Source organism: Podarcis melisellensis (genome assembly GCF_964234715.1).
Source record: "Podarcis melisellensis genome assembly, chromosome: W".
Taxonomy (NCBI): Eukaryota; Metazoa; Chordata; class Lepidosauria; order Squamata; family Lacertidae; genus Podarcis; species Podarcis melisellensis.
This window is the reverse complement of record NC_138535.1, coordinates 31,208,582-31,232,878: the sequence shown is the minus strand read 5'-3', so window position 1 is coordinate 31,232,878 and position 24,297 is coordinate 31,208,582. Positions and strand designations below refer to the sequence as shown.

Below are 24,297 nucleotides of genomic sequence, written 5' to 3'. Positions count from 1 at the left end.
CTTGGAGCCTCAGCTTCAGGATGTGTCCTTCCAGTGAGCACTCAGGGCTGATTTCCTTCAGAATGGATAGGTTTGATCTTCTTGCAGTCCATGGGACTCTCAAGAGTCTCCTCCAGCAGCAGAATTCAAAAGAATCAATTCTTTGGTGAATGTAAGCGGTATTGGCTTAGGCATTGATTGGACCTGACTATATCTGACTCCTGCCCATTGTGCAGGAAGTCCCAGCAGGGGGAGCCCTGTCGATGCGAACCAACTCAAGCTCCCCCTGGTGCTCCCGTCGGGGTCGTGTCAAGGCCTTAGTCCCCCAGCCGGGCTTCAGACTAGATCAACACCCCCGGATTCCTTTAACGGAATACCCTTAAGCATGGAGGGGCAGGTGGTGGCCACACCTCCCCTCCCCCACACAAGGTCAAACAATGCCTAACCGCAATAGAATGTCCTGGGAGATTGAAACCAGTAGGAGAACACTTCAATCTCCCAGGACATTCTATACAAGATCTCAAAGTAGCTGTTCTACTACAAAGGAATTTCAGAAATAGACTGGAAAGAGAAGCTGCTGAATTGCAACTTATTACCAAACTTAAAACCATGGAGAGACCTGGTCTGAACAAAGACATTGGATTCTTATCTCATTATACATGACAAAGCCATTTTTCACCTTCTCACCCCTTGCTTTTTCCTGTAAGACCTATTGCAGTCGTTAAGAGTCGTCAACAGGCTCATCACAGCTATCTGCCAATCACCCATTCCCACCACCCTTCTGAGTAATACCCCTCCCCACCTTCTCACTATATAGAAGGGTCTGGTGACTTCTGTTTCAGTGTATCTGAAGAAGTGTGCATGCACACGAAAGCTCATACCAAGAACTAACTTAGTTGGTCTTTAAGGTGCTACTGGAAGGAATTTTTTTTTGTTTTGACTATGGCAGACCAACACGGCTACCTATCTGTATGTTGCTTTAAGTGTATACTCTATATTTGACATTCTTCAGATTGTTTTATTTATGTTTTAATATGCTGTAAACTGCTTTGATTTTTTTCTTGAAAATATAAAGCGCTATAGAAATGAAATAAATAATAATAATAATAATAATAATAACAATAATGTTCATTGAAATGTTGTGTCCAAAGACTGCAGCCGATGAAGAGATCACCCCTCCCTCAATTTTCTATCAGATTATTTAGATTTGGTAAATAATTCTTATTGCTATTCTTATTGTATTGATTATTATAATTGATTTATGTAGTTCTGACGGTTTAGCTGCCTTGAGCATGAAAATAGAAAGGCAGGATACAAACCTAATCTAATAAAGAGCCCTCCTCCTCCTCCTCCTCCTCCTGAGCCTGGGGCAGGACCGTAGCCTGAGAGAGAGAGGGTTGCACAGTTCCCTGATTCTTTTGGAGGAATTCCACACCACACATTTAAAGCTCTTACACCACTTGAAAGAGTCCAGGCTTTCCCTCAAGAATCCTGGGAACTGTAGTTTGCCAAGGGTGCTGAGAGATGTTAGATCTGTAGCAAACAGAGGTTCCCAGGATGTGTTGGGTGAATCTGTGACTCTTAGTGCAATGCTTCTTGAAATGTGTGGTTGTGACCATTGCCCTCATAACAGCACTGGGGTTCGGATTGTAGTGTGTGTGTGTGTGTGTGTGTGTGTGTTGCAGAATGGTTTAATTAGCTCATTCTCCTCCTAGCACATCGTCTTCATTCAACTCTGGCTGTTGAATGAATGCTTTCTTATAATCATTCTTATGTTTAAGTGGGCTTTGGCCTCCTTCCAGACAGCAGCTTGAAAGGGAAGCAGAGGAAAGCTCAAATGATGACAGAAGGCAGGGGCATCCCACAACCAAGAGTTTTGGTTTGGATGTGACACTTTGAGACTTCCCCAAGCCATCCCGAAGCCCCCATTTCACTCTGGTCCATCTGAGTATCTCCTTTCCACCCATGCCTCCCCTCCCCCCCAAATATTCACAATTAAGAAATCAGAAAACAACCCCCACCTCTCTTTCGACAGAACTAGATGGAATGATCAGGCATAGCACCTCCTGCAGAGAGGATAAAACCAAAATGTTTCCAAGGGACACATTTATCAAGCAAGATATCTGCCCATAGCTCAGTCAGTAGAGTGTGAGACTCTGCATCTCAGGGTCGTGGGTTGGAGCCCCACGTTGGGCAAAATATTCCTGCATTGCAGGGGGTGGACTAGATGACTCTTGTGGTCCCTTCCAACTCTACAATTCCATGATATCCTGTGAGGAGTAGTCTGAAGTGAAGGCAGAAGACAGGAGTTGATCATCATGTGAGCTGCGCACAGGGGGGCTGAAGCGAGCTGCTGACCAGTCCTGTGGAGCCTCCTTTTATTGAGACAAATATGCAAGCTAGGCAGATACATTTTGGCCTGTGACCTTTACACACCTTTGGTCCCGAGATCGTGGGGTGGTACAAAGTTATTTTGGCACCTGTTTCCACCGCGTCATTTTCCCCTTGCACAGTGTATGACGAAGGAGACAAAAGGTCTCAGGGACAAAGGTTACAGACAGGACACCGCAGACTGCTGAGACCGCAAAAGGTCAGACAGAGGGAACGATGTTCCAGACAGCCATGACTTTGTCTGTGAGGGGGAGTATGCTACGCACCCCAGGGTCACGCGTGCAGGCAGACTGTGGCTGCCTGCTGGTGGGGAGTGTGCTCCCTCCGGACCCCACTGCCCACTCCGCGATTATCCCTACAGTAGTCAACTGAGTTTTACTCAAAATCAACACAGCCACGTAATTTGTGCCCATCAATTTAAATAGGTCTGCTGTGGAAAGGACTGATGTTGACTACAACCCTGATGTTTTCTGATTATTTTACAGAGCGTTTCCCTCAATACCAAAAAATGGAGGCAGAGACAATTTACTGAATTTCAAAACCACCGAAGCTTTATTGAATGAACGAATCAGTTTATTACAGTCACAAACCAGAATATGGACTTCTACAGAGATAGAGAAAATGTGGAAGAAGAAGAGTTTGGATTTGATATCCCGCTTTATCACTACCCTAAGGAGTCTCAAAGCAGCTAACATTCTCCTTTCCCTTCCTCCCCCACAACAAACAGGTGAGTGGGGCTGAGAGACTTCAGAGAAGTGTGACTGGCCCAAGGTCAGCCAGCAGCTGCATGTGGAGGAGCGGAGACGCGAAGCCGGTTCCCCAGATTACGAGACTACCGCTCTTAACCACTACACCACACTGGCTCTCATATATATGTAGGTTAAAATCAAAATCTATAAGCTAGAACACAGTAAAGAATACAGATGTGAAACTATTAAAATGTGTAGTTTAAGACCTTAACCGCTAATTTAAAATATGCATGTCAATGCTTTATTATAATTAAGGCAGGTAAAATAATTATTACTCTTAATAGTAGTCATTGCTATGAGGCTTCTTGAAGCAATTCAGAATACAATCAACATTAGCAGAACACTTTCCTTTACAAGGACAACTTAAAAAGCAACAATTTAAAAGCAATAAAAAAGTAATATTGCATAGGAAAGAATTCTAAAACAACAGCAACAAGACACAATGAAACAGCAAGCAACAATTGCCACTCCATCATCGCTGAGCCTTGAAACTTGTGTCTTCTCCCCATAATCGAAACTGACATCAAGTCTTATGTCATCTGGAAGAGAATGAAGGAGAAGAGAGATGAATTTCTGCCACCTTTACTGATTCACCAAATTGACCTGGCCCCCATTTACAAGGAGGCTTCCAGGGCTGGGGTTCTATTTATGGATCCTGCCTTTGGTGGCAACGACTCCTTCCAAGCCTGCAGTTTGGCCATCTTTGTGCTGTGGCAGGATTGCACAGCCACATGACCCAGGAGGTCTGCATCAAGCAAGGATGCTGCAGCTACTGAGTGGGCTCTCCTTAGTCTGGAAAGTGCGACTGAGGGAAGCGGCTGGCTCAGGGGGCGTGACCAGCCCTATTTATCCTTGGCGTGGCCGGGGATCTCCCTCTTTTGCCCGACTTGGTTTTTCGCCTGGGGGGGGGGGTTGCGAGTTGACGTGCATCAGCAGGACTCCCCCTACTGGTGGTTAACCCTTCCCGGACCTCAAGCGGACGGGCTGAAGCCGGATAGTCGGTTAGGACCAATGCCTAAGCCAATACCACTCATCACCTGTAACCAATAAAGTTGTGGCCATATTTAGCCCATTAACCTGAAATAATTGTGTCGTGTGTCTTTATTTCCCCTTGGGGGGGGCGGGAACTCGCCACGCAATAGGGCTCTTTTTGTTTTTTTATGCACCCACAGACCCCAAACGGCTCTCCACAGGAACACAGTGGTGCATCTCATGTATGTGGGGGGGGATTCCAACACTCCCCCCCCCATCCCCAGCAAAGGAAAGGGAAGCATTTCCAGCATTTAAAAGAGCCCTCAGCACAATGCTTTTAGGACAGCAGCCCTGCCTGGAGAGCGAAGGGGGCTGCTAGGAAGGTCGTCAAAGCATCAAGGCATAGATGAGCCAAAGAATGCAATGAAAACTCTCTTAGAGTCAGAGTGACTGACAGGAAGACTGACAGAACCCCTGTCTGTTGCAGTTGATGGCTGAAGAGTTGAGAAACGGAGAAGGGGTAGAGAGAGGGGGGTGTATAGTGGCTAGAATTCTGGACTAGGAGGACCTGGGAGATCCGAGCGCAAATCCCCACTCAGTCATGAAGTGCACTGTTTGATGTTGGGTCCAGTCACTCTCATCCTAGCCTGCCTAACAGGTTTGTTGTGAGGGGAGAAACAGGGGGAAAGGCAAGCCATCAATGCCACCTTGAACTGCTTGGATGAAAAGTGGGCTACGAATGTAATAAAAAGCACCCCCAAATAATGATCATGGAAGGTCTAGTCCAACCCCCTGCAATGCAGGAATCTGCAGCTGTACCTTCTGGGAATCGGGCCTGCAACCTTGGTGCTATCTGCAGCTCCCTCTAACCAGCTGAGCTGCAATGAGATTGGAGGGAGAATGGGAAGGCGGGTGGGAAGAGAAGTTAAGCTGTTCAGGAAGGGGTTAAATTCCATGGGGATGCTGGCCGTGTGGGGGACCCCAAGCCCTCGCCCCAGAAGATTAAAAGAAAGAAGCAGAAGACATCCTACTTACAGATTCACGATGCTGGCCATCTCTTCAGCTGAAATCCCCTCCTGTTTAAACTCAACTGCTTTAAAATGCTCACACAACACTAACTGTGAACCTTGCCTCCAACCCTATTGCGACTCCTCTCTGTCTAAAGTATACAGGAAAATAGGTGCACAAAATATACAGAGGAAAATGAAATGATAAAGTGAAAGCATTTGCTGAAATACAGTAGAGAACTCACGCCTCCCGAGTTGAGGGAGGCCTTGCTTTGCATGCAGGAGATCCCAGGTTCAGTCCAGGATCTCCACTAGACAGGGCTGGGACTGCCCCCGTCTGAAAACCCTGCAGCGCTGCTGCCAGTCAGTGTAGGCAGTGCTAGGCTAGATTGACTCTGTCAAGTGCAACTTCCTATGAATGCTCCTCTTATACGATTTCTCGAGACACAAGCAAGCTACCTTATCAACGAGTTGTGAGAGTTCATTCATGACTTTTAACAAACAGCAGAAACCATTTTATTATTTCTATGTGAGTACAGAAATCCTGAATATGAAAGGAAGGAAACCTCCTGCCTCTGCAATAAAGGCAGCTGCACTGCTAGGTGAGCTGTCCCGATGCCAACTGAAACAGACCCTCCAAAGGTGAAAAGGGAATTTTGAGCATCTGAGCACAACTGGGCCGTCTTCTGCGTTAACGTGAAGTGCAGGAAGTGATTGCCTTGAGCAGGGGTAGGCAAGCGAAGGCCCGGGGGCCGGACAGTCCGGGAATCAATGTGTTTTTCCATGAGCAGAATGTGTCCTTTCATTTAAAATGCATCTCTGGGTTCTTGGTGGGGCATAGGAATTCGTTCATTTTCTCTCTCCAAAATATAGTCCAGCCCCCCACATGCTGTGAGGGACGGTGGACCAGCCCACGGCTGAAAAAGGTTGCTGACCTCTGGCCCTTGCTGATTCTACTGAGTCCATCAGTAGATTGTTGTGAAGTGACCTGGCATTTTTAATGAAGTGCAATATAGGCTTGTCTTACATCTTTAACAACAACAACAACAACACAGTAAATTGCACAGAAGAATTCCATGTTGCCTGTGGGAGCGGCTGGGTAGACCTCTTTGCAGCTGCATGATCCATGCATTTGATCTATAAGCAACTGGTCAATCTTCATAATTGGCTCTGGCTTCGTGTAGGAGATTGAACGCATTCTTCTAGTTCTCAGCCCTGTATTCCACCCCCACCCCCCTCCTCCTATACTCGGACGGTGCCGACTACTCATCTCTACAGAGTGAAATGTTTATGAGTCCTGCAGATCTAGTCTCAGACGTCAAAGCTCTACCCCAAAGACGGGGGAGCCTGTGACCTTCTAGAGCATACATTTCTTTGGACTGCTATATGCTGAAGTGAACAAATGTTTTGTCTGAAACCCTTGAGAGCTTCTGTGGGCCGCCCTAGAGACCACTGGGCTAGAGGGATCATGGGGATGACTTGTTCCACAACAGCAGATGGCATGCAGAAATTTAAACTGTAGCAAAGGGAGGTAAACTGTCTAGCTAGCATGCACTCCTCTTAGCCAAAGCCCCAAGAATTGCAAGCGTGGAGCCACACAAACACGCCTGATCTCGACACTGTCTTGGGGGAAACTCCTGATGCTGGAAAATTCATGTGCTCAATTTCTGCTCATTGAGACAGGAGCCAAAGAAAGCACACGCAGAGTAGGGGAGCTCATAAAAAAGGTTTCTTTGGGAGGGGGTGGGTTGAGGTTTGCTCCCATGTGAAAGCGAAAGAGCAGGCTTTCACAGAGAAAGGAGCAGAGTAAGGCGGAACCTACTGGGACCCGTGCTTTCCAGGCACGCTGACGGGAGGGATGAGTCCAGCATTGCATTGTTGGGTCGTATTTCCAGTGACAACTATTTATGACAGAGGTTTACAGAAAATTGATCTAAACCCTCTGCTTGTAAGAGGCTATGGGCATTTGAAGAAGCCCATCATAATCTTTACATGAAATGTATCTTTAGAACACCGGTGGCGTCATGTCCCCATTTGTTGCCTTAGTTTCTCCATCAATGCACCACCCACAATTTGCCATCATATTGGCATCAGGTGTTCTCCAGGCCAGTGAATGTCAGCAACCCCTTCTTCTCAAGCTGCTTCCCCAGTTTCATCCAAAATAGAAAGAAATGCCATTTGGTGGCCCAGTGAGAAGCTTTGGGAAGTAATGAAATACATTTCTGAAAGTTATTTATGGATGCACAAGGTCACCACATCTTTGCTTAAGGTGAATGGAAAGGAACATTTCCCCAGGCGGCACACCACTGTCCCCGAATCTCGTCCGCTGCTTGGTCATTTCAACAGATTGTGTGTACATTTCAGAAAGCTTCCCCTTGCCTACAAATGAAGTGCATGATTTTTCAAAAACTTATTAATGCCCCGTGCTTTTACTTCTGGTGTGGTAAAAAATGGCAGAATCTGGCTATCATTTAAAGCAGTGTAAGACGCTGGTTTACGTTTCCCCTCACATTTGGTGACTAGGTAGGGATATGCAGTTTTGTGTTTTGTTTTTTGAAGAGTTGCTAAGGAGTCCTGCTGCTTCCGAGTTTTATTTTGGGGGTTGTTGTTGTTTTTGTTTACAAAAAGGTAGTCCAGTTGTAACCCTTTTCTAGGTACAATTCTGTACATTCTGGTACTACCTGTTCACTCATGGTCCCTCCAAATCCCTTTGTTTCTTTTAGCAATGTGTCCTTGTGTATCTGCACAAGCTTTTCAAAGCCTGCTACCTTTGCTTACAGAATTTCTCCTGAGGGGCGCTTTGAACATGTCCCGTAATACATGTGGATAAAAGGAATCGCCTTTGTTAATTTCAAAAGCCATTTTATTTCTTCCATGATTTTCCTCTCTTGTTAATTTATTTTGTAAAAGCAAGTGGGGTTTAGTCACCAGAGAGGTGGAGTCTGTGGTTTTGCTCAATAGGTCATGGTCATTTCAAGAGCCATAGGGCCTGAGATGGTTCCAGCTCTAATTTACGTGTAAGATTAGGAGTCCAAGAATGTGGAATCAGTACTGCAGAAGGTCAGTTCTGACATACTTCCCCCCTAAATAGTGGGTGAAGTCCTTTTGGAAAGGACTCAAAGGTTTCAAAGTGTCAAGTTTTGCTGTACTGAAGGACTGTCCATATCTAATCTATTAGAACACTGAACCCTCCTCCCCACTCCAGGAATTTTGCTATCCAGTTGCTCATCTCATTTCCATGGAGGACATTCCGAGAAAGAAAAGTGGGTTTGAATTTGGATAATAAAAGTTTCCAGTCGAGTAGATTTATATATTTTAGTGAAGGTAAGCAACTTAAAATGACCCCAGACCCAGTAAAACTCATTACAAAGAGAAGAGAAACAACATTTAAAAGCAGATACAAATAATGAGGCATTATTCTTTTCTCAAGAAGCCAGCAAAATTTCATCTTTCCTGTTTTATTTTAAGCATGCTTTTTATTCAAGTTTTTAACAAACAACAAGGTGGTAAGCTGCTGACTATAGGCAGACCATCCTTTCTCAAGGGCCATTCCAAATGGGATGAGGTACATCCTGGATAGCATGAAGAACAATCCAGCCCTGGGGTGCATAACGTGAGGTCGAGGAATGCCACAATGGAGAGAAGCCCCTCACCAAGAGAGCTGGCACAAGGGCTGAGAATTGTATCCCGCCTGCTTTCCACAGTAGCATTCCTACTACCCTTCTCCTGATTTGGGGCAATGGGAGAGTCAAATCATTCCCCGCGTCTTCTAGTGGCGAGTCTCAGAGAGCCGCTTTGCTAGGGATAGACAGACAATGGTTGGGAACACTTGGGTTCTTCTGAGCCGCTCTAAGGAAGACCGTATGCTGGATGTCCCACCCGCTGCGCTCCACCAAGGTGCCACTATACTCACAGCAGGAGCTCGTAAGAGCGAGTCGGTAGCTAAGATATAAATCAATTGGGACGTTTGGAACCTGCACACCCCAAAACTGGTACTGGATTCCAGCCCACACCCATCCTTTCAATGGTACCGTCCCCCTCAGCTCACCTGGTGGCAGGCATTCTTGAAGAGGTGGTCCACCAAAAGCCAGATCTCCTTGGCCGCTCAGTGGAGCCATCACCATCCTGGGGTACGATATCCAGAAACTGCTTCTCCTGGAGGTCCAATGACAAGGGGGACTGGCATGAGAGCCTGACAGAATGTGTGCCAGTATGCATTCTTTCCTTGCTCCAGCTGGGTGGACAAGTCTTGCCCTCTGAGGCCAGAACTAGGGCTGGGCGATAGCTGGCTTTCAACACGGTGATATATCACTAGCTAAACATTGCAATACACCAATATATCACGATGTCTGAAATAAGATGGAGCTATGTAGAGGCATTGGCTGGCTTCACGGTTTCCCCCGCATTGTGATTTCGGCTGCCCCCTGCAGGAGGGCAGGGGAAAGCTGAACCGGCAGAGTCCACAGGGGCTGCAGGAATCTAAAGAAGCATTGTCTGGCTTCACAGTTTCCCCCCACATGGTGTTTTTTGCATAGTACACACACACACATCATGATTCGCAATATATTGCCAGGTCAGAAATTATGAAACCAGTCTCACTATCTAGACTTCAAGCTGATTTGAAAATATATCGCCCGGCCCTAGCCACAGCAAGCATCTCAAGTGGGGAAACAAAAAACTAATTGCTCGCACCCCAAATCCAAGCTCCCCCTCCCCCTATTAATATGCAGCTAGTAATCCTCCCACTCCGGATGTGCAGTTCACCCAAAAGCTTACTGAATATGCAGCTGTGGACATGAGGTTTGGCTAACATTTTATTTAAATTGTTGGAACCTGCCCTGGGACCTTAGGGTGAAGGGCAGGAAATAAGTAACAAAAACAGCAACAGAACATGGATGGGCCTTCATAGGTTGATGGGCTGCAGCCCCAGCCAGCATGATGAGATGAGGGGGTCACATGTTCACCACCCCTTGTCTAGAGCACGTTGCAGAGGCAGGGGTAGAAACTGAGCAACAGCTGGAGCCCCAGCCCACGACTTTGTCTGGGCAATGCAGCACACAGCAGCTGGTGAACAATGCCTCCAGCCTCCTTCCCATCTTCCTCTCCAGGAATGTTCAGGGTGGTTATTTCTATCTCAAGCTACCACATTCAAGAGAAAGAGAAAGAGAGGAGGGGGAGCAAGAGAGCTTTAGGAGCACAGCAGTGGCAAGCAGCCCATCACTGAAAGGAGTTGGCAAGGATGGAGATTTTGATCCCCTCATCCCCAGGGCAGCTGTTGATTAGGACCCAGTTCATCCCCCCCCCCGCCAATACTCCCCGCCCCTGTCTTGAGAGAGAGAGAGAGAGAGAGAGAGAGAGAGAGAGAGTATTGGTGTGGGGAATGACACATGCTGTATCAGAGTCTTAGTGCAAGAGTAGCTGGTGCATGCTAAAGAACACAGGAGCCTTGCTGGGTTAGATCAGCATTCTGTTCCCACAATGGCCAACCACATGCCCTTGGGAGTCCATAGGGACACGGGGACAAGAGCACTCTGTCCATCATGTTCCCCAGAAACTGGTAATCAAAAGCATGTGGTTTGTGATAATAGTGGCAAGAAATAGCCCTGACCGGAGCCACTGATCAACATATCCTCCATGATTCTAAATGTCTACAGCTGTCCAAATTGACAGTCACCACGGTCTCCTTGTGGCTAGGATAATACACCCAAGTTGATCTGATTTCGAGAGGAGTGACATTTCCCTGAGCCACCCCAAAGCAGCCACTACCGCTTCCCAAATGCCAGTGCTCAGGTGGTGAGAGTAAGCCAGAGTGGCACAGCCTGTGCAGCAGTTGCTGAGCACAGAGACAAGGAGAAAACTGGCTCTTGGGGCCAGAGGGGGCTGGCGCCTGCATCATGAGACTGGGCTTTCTGCCTCCCGTGCTGCCAATCGCAAGCGGACCCAGAGTCAAGCAGCGATGGCAAATTCTGGTTTCGTCTCCGTTCTCCTCTGCCGAGTTCTACAAGGGCCACGTTGAGACTAGGGGAGAGACCAAAGCAGAGAGCTAGAGCCACCACCTGGACTGGATTTGAGTCAGAAGGCAGGCAGGTGCGGGTACCTGAGAGGAAAGTCCGGTTGGTGGGGTAGTGCCTGGTTTGCCCTAAGGGACCAGCTGCCACTGCATGGAGCAGCTGCTGATCGTTGACAAGGGCAACTCCATTTACGTGCCTTCGAGGCACATGCACACTGCCGCAGAGCTGGAAGGGGCACTGGAAGGGGCAAAAATGTCGTCCCCCCCCCCAAGAGCACAAAAGCGGCAAAGTGGCATGGAAACAGCATCTCGACTCCCTCCCAGGAGCTTTGGCACCGACTTTTCAGACCTGTGGAGAGTTGGAGCAAGGAGTTTTGCAGGGAGGCTGCTGGTTTTCAAAAGGCCTTTCAAAAGGGCTTCCGGAAGTTTAGAGGGTGTTTGCAGGCTTTTCCAATGCTGCCCCCAATATACGCAATTTCATTTAAACGCACAGTACCTCGGAACGCAACCCCCGTGTAAACCTGCTTTGAGCCCGCTACAAGAACATCTAGAGGATAGCAAACCAACTGTTACCTTTTCTAGGAAGCCGTCTTCTCCCTGAGATCAGAGGAGGAAGGCAAGAGCAACAGACAACCAAGGGTGTTAATGGCACAGGCCCTGAGAAGAGAAAGAAACAGCCCGTTGGCTGAACAGAATCTGGGCAGATGGCAGGGAAATGCACACGGTTCAGTGGCCCTGCGAAAGGGCAGGTGGGAGGACCAGAACCTGGGATGACTCAGTCAAGGCAAACAAAGGGCATGAACAGCACACAGGAAGCGGATGCAGAGCTACAGAAGCTGAAGCTGAATGCAGCGGAGGACCCCCAGCCCCCACATTGCTGAGTGGAAGAGCAGCTGTTTTCCAAGCAGGCAAGCAGAGTGGGAAGGGTAGACATCCAGCACATGAACCTGCCAGGTAAATCAACCCCTTTCCCTACCAGGTCAATAAGTCTGGTGACGGGAACTCCGCCAAGCGGGTGCCTCATCCAGCACAAGGCTTCCAAGGAGGTCCCGAAGCAGCTTGGTAGGTAGCTCCCACCGATGGTGAGGAAATAGTCCTTGCCAGGGTCAAGGTGAAGGACAAAGATAGCCTCAATCTTCTCTTCCTTGCTGACGTACACATCCAGGGAAATGTCCACCGTCTCACCTAAAACGGGAGGAGGTCAGGTAGATACACTCTTGGGCACAGCCAAGTTGGCTTGTCTGTAAATTAAAAGTGAAGACGGTGAAGAATTGAACAGAAGGACACAATAGGAGGCTGCTGGATCAGGCCAACGGCCCATCTAGTACAGCATCCTGTTCTCACAGGTGTATGGGGCAAACCTTAACTTCAAGAATTAGGAGAAGAAGCGACTCAGTTCCCACCCCCACCCCACTTTCCTCTCTAGTCCTCCAAAGCAGCAGCTGCACAGAAGATGGTGACAGGATACTGGGGGGTGAGAGAAAGTGATCCTAACAAAAGAATATCAAAAGGGAAAGGATTTTTGCGCCCCCAATGTAACTTTCTTTTTTAGTTTACATTTCATTGAGTTTTTAAAAGTTTGGCTAGTTCTATATGTTCCCCAAGATATTTTTGTGCCTCCACAACATAAAAATACGATTATTTTTTTAAAAAAGTAATTTTTGGACGGACTGCTCTCACTGGTTCCCTGCGATGCCAAAAGGTGTTTGGGGACCCTCCAGCATTGCTTGGCTTCAATTCATTTGTCTGTGTGTCTTTGTTTAAAGCTGGTCACACACACTTTTACACTTTGGGCTCAGCTGCTTTGACGTGTGGCCCTTGGAGGCTTGAGCATGGGGCAATGCAGCCCACAAATGTTAAGCCTCCCCTGCTCTACCAAACTCCCAAGGTTTGAGGGAGGAGGGTTGGGAAGAGGAGGGGAAAAGGAAGGCCTTCCCTAGATGAGCCTTGGGGTCCCTTTCCAACTCTACAGTTCTCTGATTCCAGAGAGAGACGCGCTGGGCTCCAAGTATCCCTCGCAGGGCTCAGCGCGAAGCCATGCCTTCCAATACTGGCTGTCACTGAGCTTGGGGATAAAGGAGAAGTGGAGGGTGACCTGCCCGTTGTTTGTGATCTGGAACCTCTCCTTCTGCAGCTGCCGGAACTTCACATTCTCAAACGGAAACTGCAGAGCAAAACGGGGGGGGGGGGGGGAGTGCTTGCCTTCAGCAGAGGCAAGGAAACGTGCTCCAGGGGGGAGTTTGTCCTTGGCCCCAGCCTCTCATTTAGGGGACTGCACATGCCACAGGTCCACGTGGGGCTCTCCAGATATTGCTGCACTTGCCACTGGCCACGTTGGCTGGGGATGATGGGAGTTGTAGTCCAGCATCTGGAGGGCACCACGCTGGCGACCCCTGGAGTCTTTGCCTGCAAGGAAGAGGAAGAGGCTGCCGCTCAGTGGAAGGGCATCTGCCTTGCATGCAAAGGTCCCAGGTTCTATCCCCAGCATCTTCAGGTAGGGCTGGGAGAGATCCCCCGGAAATCCTGGGGAACCGCTCAAGACTGAGCTAGATGGGCCAAGGCCTTCTTTCCCCCCTGGTCTTTTTGCAGCAAACCCTCTTTAAGGGGTTGGAGAGGATCCTAGTCGTCCTTACCTCCCTCCAGGGAGGGAAGGAATTCGTTCTCCATCCTGTCCATCAACTGAACAATATCCTCAATCACTTTCCGGTACCGTCGGTCATCCACAACCTTCACCTATCGGGGGGGGGGGGCAGAGCACATTTGTTGGGGCTATGGACTAAAAAGGGGGGGCATGAGTTAAGAGCAGAAAGGCCTGATGCACCCCCTGTTCCCAGCCCTGAAAGAGGCAAGTACTGTAACTCTGAGAGCTTCCCCAGGATGGCAGCGGCTGTGACTTCCAGAGCCAATGGGCTGAAGCCCAATGCTCCAAGCCAAGTACCACAGAAGCTCCATTGCATGAATGGAGCCAACGGTTAAGGTATACAGTTCAGCCCATGTGGTCTGCCATGCCTGCAGGAGCAGCGTGTACTCAGAACAGTGGAGAATGGTAGCCTAGGGATTTAACAGAGCCAAAACCTGTCCACTCCTTGCACCGGAAGTCATTGGCCAAGGAGGAGCTCTGTGGAAAGGGGCCTGGTTGTTGGTCAGGGCCTGCCCAGATTCGAGGAGGTGCCACATAGCAGGCAACTAAAAAGCCTGAATAGACGATAGCCCTGGCCAGGGCAGGTGTTACCCTGTGAGGAAGAGGGAGCTGGCGGGCTTGTGGTCGCTCCTTTTCAATTCCATGTGGCTTCGGTAGCTGAGCTGATTCACGCTGCGTCCTCGCCAGAGGATTGGCTCACACCATGCTGGCACACGGCACTTCCCACTGCAAGGAGACAGTTGGACTGGCTGAGGCAACACACAAGGCTCACACCTTCAAACTTTGGCTCCACACACGGCCTGTGATCTTGACCACGGTCAAGAGCTGGAGATGATGGGGCTTGGGAGTCCAACTTCTGAAGGGGCGGACCTTGCAGGTGTGCAGGCATTTTGCCTCATGGAGAGAGTTGTCAGGAAATCAAAAGCTGCCTTCTACCAGGTCAGAATGATTTTCTGACCTCCCCCAGTTTGGATTCCTACATTGCAGGGGGTTGGACGAGATGACCCTCGTGATCCCTTCCAACCCCACAATTCATTAATTAAGTCTCCTCTGGCTGGCAGCAGCTCTCTGTGGCCCAATCCTTTTTCAGGTGGAGGTGCCTTTCAACTTGAGACTCTGCATACAAAGCATATGGCACACCACCAAATGATGATCCTTCCCCAAAGCAAGGGGCCCCGTTATTCTTGTTCAGACACTATTTTTTCAGTGATCCAAAAGACCCTTTCTGGCACCTGAAATGCTGCCCAAAGGAGCCTGCCGTTTTCCGGCTTCGTCACTACATGTTCCGCCTGTCCTTTTGATTTCCCCATTACCACAGCAAGAGCAATGAAACTAGCAGGCCTAGGTGGCTTCTGACAGTTGTCAAGAACCACAAGAATATGCCACATCCTGGATGGTGAGGCTCAATGGCTACTAGCCATAATGGCCAGAGAACATACTCCACCAAGAGAAGCAGTATGGCTTGGAGGAGGGGAGCGTGCTGTTGCACCCAGGTCCTGTTTGTGGGCTCCCCGAGAGGCATCTCATTGGCCAATGTGAGAACAGGATGCTGGGCCAGATGGACCAATGGCCTGATCCAGCAGGGCTGCTCTCATGCTCTTATGCCCTGGCAGACTCATCTTGAGAGAGCACCAAGTCTCATTCCCAGACTTCCTTGACACAAACAGGATTCTCTGCTTAAACACGCCATGAAACAGGATGCTGATTATCAGGACAAATGTGGGGGAAAGGCTGCTTGTGGAAAAGGAGCCAAAACATTTCCAGAGACTTTGAGCAGGGATGGCTTGAGGAAGACAACATATCACAGCCTTGCATTTCACAACTCGCCTAGCAGCCTTTGGCAACCGGGAATTCCATGCAAGCAAAGTGAGCAGGTGAAGGAGAGCTGGATCTCTCTCTTCCTCCGTGGCTTGGTGTCCATTCTGGCTGCAGAGGAAAGGAAGTCCGTCCAGCCCTCAACTCTAGCCCTCCTCCAACAGCTTGCTTAGCAGAAAGCCATGTTTAAAATATATGTTTTACTAGCCTGCTCAGGAGGATGGAAAGGCAGGACACTACTAGCATCTCAGCAGACTAGGAAAAACAAACAAGCCTTGCAGAAGAATGATTGAGAGGACTTACTTACAAAGGCTCAACTATCAAGCAGGATCTGTTTTAGAGTCGAATTTGTACGTCGGGATGAACTTGATCTCTCCCTCTGTGAAATCAGCAAAAGCTGTCTTTTGGGTACGCTGAATGTTTAGCTAAAGCCAAAAAGAAATCGCTTATCAGCAGAGAAGCAGAAGACCCCCTGTTGCCTGACAATGGAGTCTATTAACAGCCACTGTTGTGCTGGAAGACCAAGGTGAAGTACTAGTAGGTTAAAGGTAAAGGTAAAGGGACCCCTGACCATTAAGTCCAGTCGTGACCGACTCTGGGGTTGCGGCGCTCATCTCGCGTTATTGGCCGAGGGAGCCGGCGTACAGCTTCCGGGTCATGTGGCCAGCATGACTAAGCCGCTTCTGGTGAACCAGAACAGCACACAGAAACAGCGTTTACCTTCCCGCCAGAGCGGTACCTATTGATCTACTTGCACTTGGACGTGCTTTCGAACTGCTAGGTTGGCAGGAGCAGGGACAGAGCAAGGGGAGCTCACCCCGTCGCGGGGATTCGAACCGCCGACCTTCTGATCGGCAAGCCCTAGGCTCTGTGGTTTAACCCACAGCGCCACCCGCGTCCCTACTAGTAGGTTAGCCAAGTGCAAAAAAGGGGTATACCTGCTGAGATCCTATCTTATACCCAATTCTTAAAGGTACAGGATGCTTGTGCATTTTTGCCCCATGTCATCTTAAATTACTTTGCTGCATCACACGACAGGAAAATCCTCTAACTCAGGAGTAGGTTGGTTTCTGCTTTCTTCTCTGTGCAGCGAAGTGCTTGTCACGAGACAGGTTGTTTACATTCCACAGTAAATGCACTGTTGGGTTTCTCACGGGAAAGGAGACTGGATGTGACGTACACTGGTTTCCTGTTTTTCACTGTTCTTTGCAGTTTCAGTTTGTGGTTCTCTCCGTGCTTTAGAGGAGAGAGGATGCATTTCCTGCTCCGGCAGAGGCAAGATGTTTTTCTTTAACATACCAGCTTTGAACTGTAAATAAAGCAATATAGAGTATGTAGCATGTACTCCTCATCCTTCCGCTGTGCACGGGATGCTGCTTTTCACTAACACATGGTTCCGGGCCCAGAAAAACGCGGTCACATGGTCATGGGCTCCAGAAGTCGAATCGGAGTGCCGGCAAAGGATCGGAATGCAGAGGGACAGATCGGATCGGAATCTGCTCTGCGCGTAAAGATGATTGATGAGGTATGTGCTACTGCTCCGGGCAGCCTGCCAGCTTCTAATTAATGGCTTTATGGCTGGACTTTGAACTTTTAAAGCCGTTTTGTCGGGCACAGGCAAAAGGCTCACAGGCACAAGTTACTTTGCTGGGGAAATCGAAAGTAACTTTTAAAGGCGCTTTTGGAATGAAGCAGCTGCAGATAAGCAGAGCAGCACAGACACAGCTTGTATAAAGCAGTCTGATTTAAAGCAGCAGAGATGACGCAGAAGGCTAATGCCAGAGTCATGATGGCCCTTCAGGATGCTTGTGGGATTCCTAAGCTCAATAAGAAAAATTATACGGACTGGGTTCTGTATGCAGAGGCTATTCTGCGGAAAGAGGGTCTGTTTGAAGTTATTACAGACACCCCCCCAGCTCCAGTTACAGATGCATGGGAAGCTAAGGATTCCAAGGCAAGGGGAACTCTTACATTGATAGTATCCCCAGAAGAGCTCTGTCTATTGCGTGATAAGACCTCAGCCAGAGAAATTTGGGACGCTTTGAGAGAGGCTCACTTGAGGACAGAAGCTGGATCCACTATGTTTTACTTTAACAAGCTGCATAATATGGCTCTTGCTGAAGGTGGAGATGTGCGTATACATCTGATGGAGATGCAGAATCTGAGACATGAGCTGCAACAGAGAGGACTCAACTTTCCAGAGGCTGTGTATTCCTTCATGATACTACAATCTTTGGGTTCAGGTTGGGAGTCTGTTGCAACTCAGATTGCTGTACAACCAGCTGCTCAGCTGACAGTGGACTATGTTACTGCCGTGATTCAGAATGAAGCAGATCGCCGGGGTGCTAGCTCTAGCTGCATGGGCAAGTGGGAGACTTCACAGACGTCATCCCATAGTGCAGTGGAACCACCAGATGGCGCCAAAGCTTTGAAGGCAGTGAAATGCTACTCGTGTGGACGTCTAGGCCATATGAAGAGGGAATGCAGATATCCCAGGGCCAAGACAGAGCAGCGCAGCGAAAGCTCATCGCGTGGAAAAGGCCGAGGCAAAGGCAAAGGTCCGGTGTCCAGGACAACGCAGCATAAGGCAATGGTCTCACGCTTCACTCCAAAGGTTGCAGAGGTCCAGAAGACGTCTAGATCTTTCTTCGTTGTTGATTCAGCGGCGACGCATCACATGTGCAACGATAAGAGACTGTTCGTGTCTTTTACACCGCAGGAGGGTGCGATTCACCAGGCGGATGACCACACAATTCCCAGTAAAGGCTACGGAACTGTTGTTCTTCACAGTTTGGACTTATCGATACAGAATGTGCTTTATGTGCCGGATGCCAAACATAATCTGCTCAGCGTTGGACAGCTGAATGAGCGGAACATTGACGTTTCCTTTAAGAACAAAAGGTGCATCATCACAAAGAAAAATGATTATGTGTTGTATGCTGAATATGTTGATCGTTTGTTTGTTTTGTATTATGATGATGTTGTGCAGGATGACACTTGTTGCATTGCAGGTTCTAACAAAAGTTTGCATGCAGAATGTATTCACGATTTTCATAGAAAATTTGGTCATTTGCATTTTGAGGCAGTATCTAAAATGCCTGCCTTGGTTGAAGGTATGACTATTAAACCCTGCAGGTACCACATGAAGTGCAAGGCATGCGCAGCAAACAAGGTGAAAATGGCTGCGAAAGGTAAGGTGTCTAGTAGGCAAGCTACAGAACCATACCAGATTGTTCATGCTGATTTGGTTGGACCACTAGCGCCCTCTTTAGGTGGTAATAGGTACTTCATGGTTCTCATTGATGCATTTTCCAGATATATTTATGTGTACAATCTCAAGCAGAAATCAGAGGCTTTTCCTAGGTTCAAGGAATTCTGTGCTTGGTTGAAAATGTGCATGGTAAGAAGATAAAGACTCTTTTCTCTGATCGCGGGGGAGAATTCACTTCTCAGCAGTTTGAAGCTTTTCTGACTGAGAAAGGAATTCAACACGATTTGTCTAGTCCTCGCTCGCCATGGCAGAATGGACTTGCGGAACGGGCAAATCAGACATTGCTTCAAGGGTTAAAAACCTTGCTGCATGATGCCAATCTTCCAGAGAGTTATTGGGCCGAATCTCTCTCGTGTTTTGTTTACAGTTACAATCGCAGGTTATCTTCAGCGATTGGTTGTACCCCCTATGAGAAGATGTTTGGCAAGAAACCAACAGACACGTGGCCCTCACAATGCTGCAGAACTACAATTCCCATCATCCCTGATTACTGGCCATGATGGCTGGAGCCAACAGGAACTGCAGCTCAGTAACATCTGGCAGACCACAGGTTAGCCATACCTCCAACAGACAATGTTATATGTACCAATAATCCATACAAACTGTTAACAACCACCAGAATACACCCCCGACACTATGAGCAACTGCAAAACCACCCTTTTGCATCCTACGTTGGCTCCCAGGACGTTTCTGAGCACAATTCTCAGTGTTGGTGCCAACCTTTAAAGCCCTAAATGGCCTCAGCCCTGAAAGAGTGTCTCCATCCCCATTGTTCAGCCCAGGCATCAGGGTCCAGCACCGAGGGCCTTCTGGCCTTTTCCTCACTGTGAGAAGCGAAGTTACAGGGAACCAGGCAGAGGGCCTTCTGAGTAGTGGCACCTGCCCTGTGGGACACCCTCCCGTCAGATGTGAAGGAGATAAGTAACTATACAGCCTTTAGGGAAGTTTTTAATGTTTTATGATGGTTTTGCATATGTTGGAAGTCCCCCCCTTGCCTTCCTTGCAGCATCCTTCTCAAAGGGCTAAGGCACGACTACGCTCACAGAGTTTAAATCCACCGTAAGGTGCAGCAATCAGGCCTGTTTCAACACAAAATACCAATGCTCCTTATGCCAAGTGGGAGAAAGGTCGTCAACATGATGAACACACAAACCTTGGAGAGAAAAATGTAAAACAAAAAGCACCAGCAATTTAATTGGACTTAATGGAAGTCTCTGCTGATAAGAACATGTGAGCAACGCAGATTTTCCAGACAGATGCAAAACCTAGAGCAGGAAACCTTAGACCTTTCGATATTGCTGGACAGCAGCTATGCTGGGGCTGATGGGAGTCCAACAACATCTGGAGCGTGTGCTGAGCTAGGAAAGCCCTCTAACTGGGAAACGGCAGAGCAGTCCTACTTATTCCAAGGCAACCCTCCAACTTAATTGGGACTTGCTTCTAATTCAGGTTGCACAAACCGGCAACCTTAAAAAGCATTTGTAGAAGTCGCAGTCATCCTATGTTATAGCTACACTTTGCTCCTAACTGCCTGAAAGTGGTTTCTCTAGCCTAGGCTGGGGTATCCCAGACAAAGGAAATAAACAGGGCAATATCCTAAACCACCACATATAACACAAAGATGTCTCTCACCTGGTCGTAGGTCAGAAGTCTCTGAAGCTCATTTTTAGTGATCAGATGACAATGCTGGAAAAAAGCAAAGCAACCACAGCTACAGGCTAGCTCACGGGGTCGGGGGTCGGGAGGCAGCCTGCTGCCACTTCCTGCAATATGTAGTAAGACTGATAACTAGGATTGGGCAGTATGATCATATTAGGCTAGTGCTCTGTGAACTAGACTGGCTCTTGAACTGCTTCCAGGCCCAATTCAGAGCATCCCATTTGGCCTTTCAAGTGTTTCAAGGTTTGGGGAAAGGGTACCAGAAGAAGGCCCACTTATGTTTGCACTGCCTCTCCACTGACTAGAATCCCTTTCCCAGGGAACTCCTGCTCTTTCAAGCATGGCAGGGCCTTTTCAGTCATGGCACCCGACCTTTCAGAATAATCTCCCAAAGAGGTTCACCTGGCCCCTGCTTTGATGTCCTTTCAGCAAAGACTTTTAGAATTTCCCCTGGTTCTTGAATTCATGGGCAGGGCGCTTGTGGCCCTCCAAACCCTGCTGTAGTACACAGGAACATGGGAAGCGACCTTATATTGAGGCAGACCATTGACCCATCAAGCTCAGGACGGACTACATGGACTGGCAGCAGCTTTCAGGCAGAGATCATGCCCAGCCCTAGCTGCACACACTGGTGACTGAGCCGGGAACCTTCTCCATGCAAAATGGCCGCTCTGCTTTCGCGTTACTGCCCTTAACAAACTGCAACTCCCACCCCGATCACTGGAGAAGTTGCCCACATTTGCTATAATCTCATCTAATACATCTCTGCCACTCGGTTTATGTTGCTCTCTCCTGGCTGCTCTAGTAGAAACCTTAGTGGTGCAGCTGCAGCAGCAGGGATCGCCGACACTGCACCCTCCTGGTGTTGCTGAAGTGGAACTCTCATGAGCCCGTCAGCAAGGCCAATTCTTAGCAATTATGGGAATTTTGGTCAATCAACATTTGGAGAGCACAATGCTGCCTGCCATAAAGAAGGCTGATCACCGAAGAATTGATGCTTTTGAATTCTGGTGCCGGAGGAGACTCTTGAGAGTCCCAAGGACTGCAAGAAGATCAAACCTCTCCATTCTGAAGGAAATCAGCCCTGAGTGCTCACTGGAAGGACAGATCCTGAAGCTGAGGCTCCAAGACTTTGGCGGTTTCGGCGCTCAAAGTCTTCCACGTGGGCAGCAAGGTGGGAATTGACCATGCAGAAGCTGGTATTGTTGCAGACAAGCCTCACGGCCACACACCCCTTGTTACCCTGCAGGGGCGGAGCAAAGATGGCTGTTAGTGAGCAAGCAGGAAAGAGGGGGAACTGGTTGGCAGAGATTAGAAAAACAGATAGACAGACAGACAGACAGAAAGATCGACGTAGGGAATTCTGCTGTCAGGGTCTACTCCCCATCTTCCCCATGATGCCTGTGGCCACTGTCTCCCTCATCACTTCCTTGATGCGGCTGAGCTGGTCCTTACTGACAAAGATGAGCACCAGCTGCACCTAGAAGATGCAAGGTACTGGGATGTCTACCAGCTCTGTTCATTGCTTGCTGTCCTGGGCCGGCTGGATGCAGATAGGAGTGGCAGGTGGCACCAACTGGGGATCCCCCAAGGGAAGAAGGCTCAGAGCCAGGGAACTGGTGGGGGGACTGTGGGATGTAAACACAGGAGCAGTCAATGACAACATTCCTAGAGTGTACATATTAGAACATGGGGAGGGATGTCAGTCCAGCAAGCAGGTAAACGTCCTGGGACGGACTTCCTCCGCATGTGACCAGAGGTGGGTGTGGCCTCACCTGTGCAGGTAAATGATAAAAGCACAGGGCAGGCAGCCATCTCTCTCTCTTGCCTCTTGCCTCTCTCATCTTCATCTTTCGAAGAAGCAGGATGCCCTCTTGGCTCTCAGCCAAGAGAGGAGGAAAGGACTATCTTCCTATAGATAGATTCTAAATGTATTTTACCTTTTTAAGCCTGTCTGCCTTCTAGGATCATATTGTGAACAGAATGTGAGTAAACTCTTTTATACTTTTATAAAGACTGTGTTGTGTCTTGTATTTTAAGAGGGATCAAAAGGGGGAAATTACCAGAGTAATTATTATAGAGGTTCTAGCGAACCTGTGCACACGTTACCGTTGCGAACTTAAAGGGGAATGTTATAAACTCTGCTGATATTTTGGGAACTTGTTAGCACAAGTTGGATAAGGATATAATTAGTCAATATATCCTCTCCTGTACCCTGAACATTCCCACAAAGGGTTATGGGCCTAGTATTGCATATTTCTGCGTATTTCTGAAGGATTGCATTGGATTGTGATTTTGAGTTGAGTAGTATTTTTCTGAGTTAACTTCCTGGTAAGCACATGGTCCTTTGTTCCATTGTGCAGTGGGGATTAAGCAACCCCCCTTCCCTCAGAGTTCACAGTGACCCAAGGCAGTGAAGAACTGTTTTGTATTTTGAGATTTTTGAGATTTTGATTTTAAAATTTTGAGAAATTTTTAAATTTTGAAGAATTTTCAAATTTTGGATTTTAAGATGGCTAGAGCAGCTTTTGATAGTGATGCAAAGCTAGGAATGCCTGTGCTGAATGAACACAATTTCATACACTGGAAGCAGCGCTTGATAGCATGTTTAGATTATAAGGACTTTTTGGAAGCTTTAAAGCCTCAGCCTATAGGGACAACTGAGGGAGATTTAGCCAAGATAAGTGCTTGGAAACGCATGAACAGCAAAGCTAGACACATAATTTTGAGTGGACTTCGTGATGAGCAGCTATCATTAATAAATAGTACAGATGATGCGTCTCAAATCTTAAGAGATATTGAGCGTGTGTATGGAGAATCTAGCATAAACTGCTTCAGAAACTTGGTGTGTAAATTAACCAGAGTGAGGATGAATTCAAAAGAGGAATTTACAGAGCACATCAACAAGTTTACTGAGATTATTCAAAGCATTGATCTGACTCCCAAAGCTTTTGATGAAGATACAAAGATAGCATTTTTGTTATCGTCACTTGGACCACGCTTTAGCGCATTTGTAAGTTTGATGGACCATAGACAAGGTCTGACTTTTAAAGACTTGATTGGTTATTTAAAAGAATATATATATATATATATATATATATATATATATATATATATATATGCAGGTTTTGGTGTCCTCGGGTGTCTTCCCGTGTAAAAGTTGGGGTGTCTAGGCGACGTTTCGACGAGGTCTCACTCGTCATCTTCAGGCTGGTGCTTTCGGCTTCTTGTTACTGGAACAGAGCAGGATCTCAGTGTTTGAGTTCCTATAAATACTGTTGAGGGGGTGTGGTGTATAGCCTCCAATGTTCTGGGCAGAGAGGAAGTTCCCAGGCTAGTGTGCCTTTTCTTCTTTTGTTCCTTAATTACTTGAGGGATATCTTGAGTGATTTCTTGAGTGATATCCTGAGTACCACTTAGGTGGGTCATTAGGTGTGGATTAGTTGCTAAAGTCTTTGTGTCTTGACCTCTTGAACTTTGTGAAGAGTTTTTCTGAGAAGATGGCTGTACTGCACTTAGTTGTGCTCTGGCTTGGCTTCGTGTATAGGGGCGAGCTGTGGTTTTGTGGCCTGTGTCAGCCAGATCTGTGTAGGGATTGCAGGGGGGTGCAGCATCCGGAGGTGCCACCATGGTTTGGCTACTGGATGGTGTCTGTAATTTATCTGTGGAGAGGGTCTGGGTTTGGGTCTGGTGTGGTTGATTGGTGATGGCGTTCTGTGTGCCTCTGGATCTGGTGTCAGTTTTTGTGGGGAGGGCTAATTTCCAGATGTCTGGCAAGCGGGATGTGTCGTCACGCTTGTTCA

At 48.0% G+C, this 24,297-nt stretch overlaps 1 protein-coding gene and 1 long non-coding RNA gene across 2 annotated transcripts in view; one reads left to right on the top strand and one right to left on the bottom strand.

The window, feature by feature from the left end:
* The window catches only part of LOC309361330, a 1,008,653-nt gene that overhangs the window by 496,179 nt on the left and 488,177 nt on the right, over positions 1–24,297 (top strand). The window lies entirely within an intron of this gene.
* Positions 1–24,297, bottom strand: part of LOC309361243 (inositol polyphosphate 5-phosphatase OCRL-like) — a gene marked incomplete at both ends in the record, with an annotated part of 178,535 nt that overhangs the window by 35,490 nt on the left and 118,748 nt on the right. Inside the window, 2 exon segments of the mRNA XM_081896157.1 lie at positions 11,682–11,705; positions 12,085–12,293. Coding sequence (XP_081752283.1) covers positions 11,682–11,705; positions 12,085–12,293 — 233 coding nt within the window.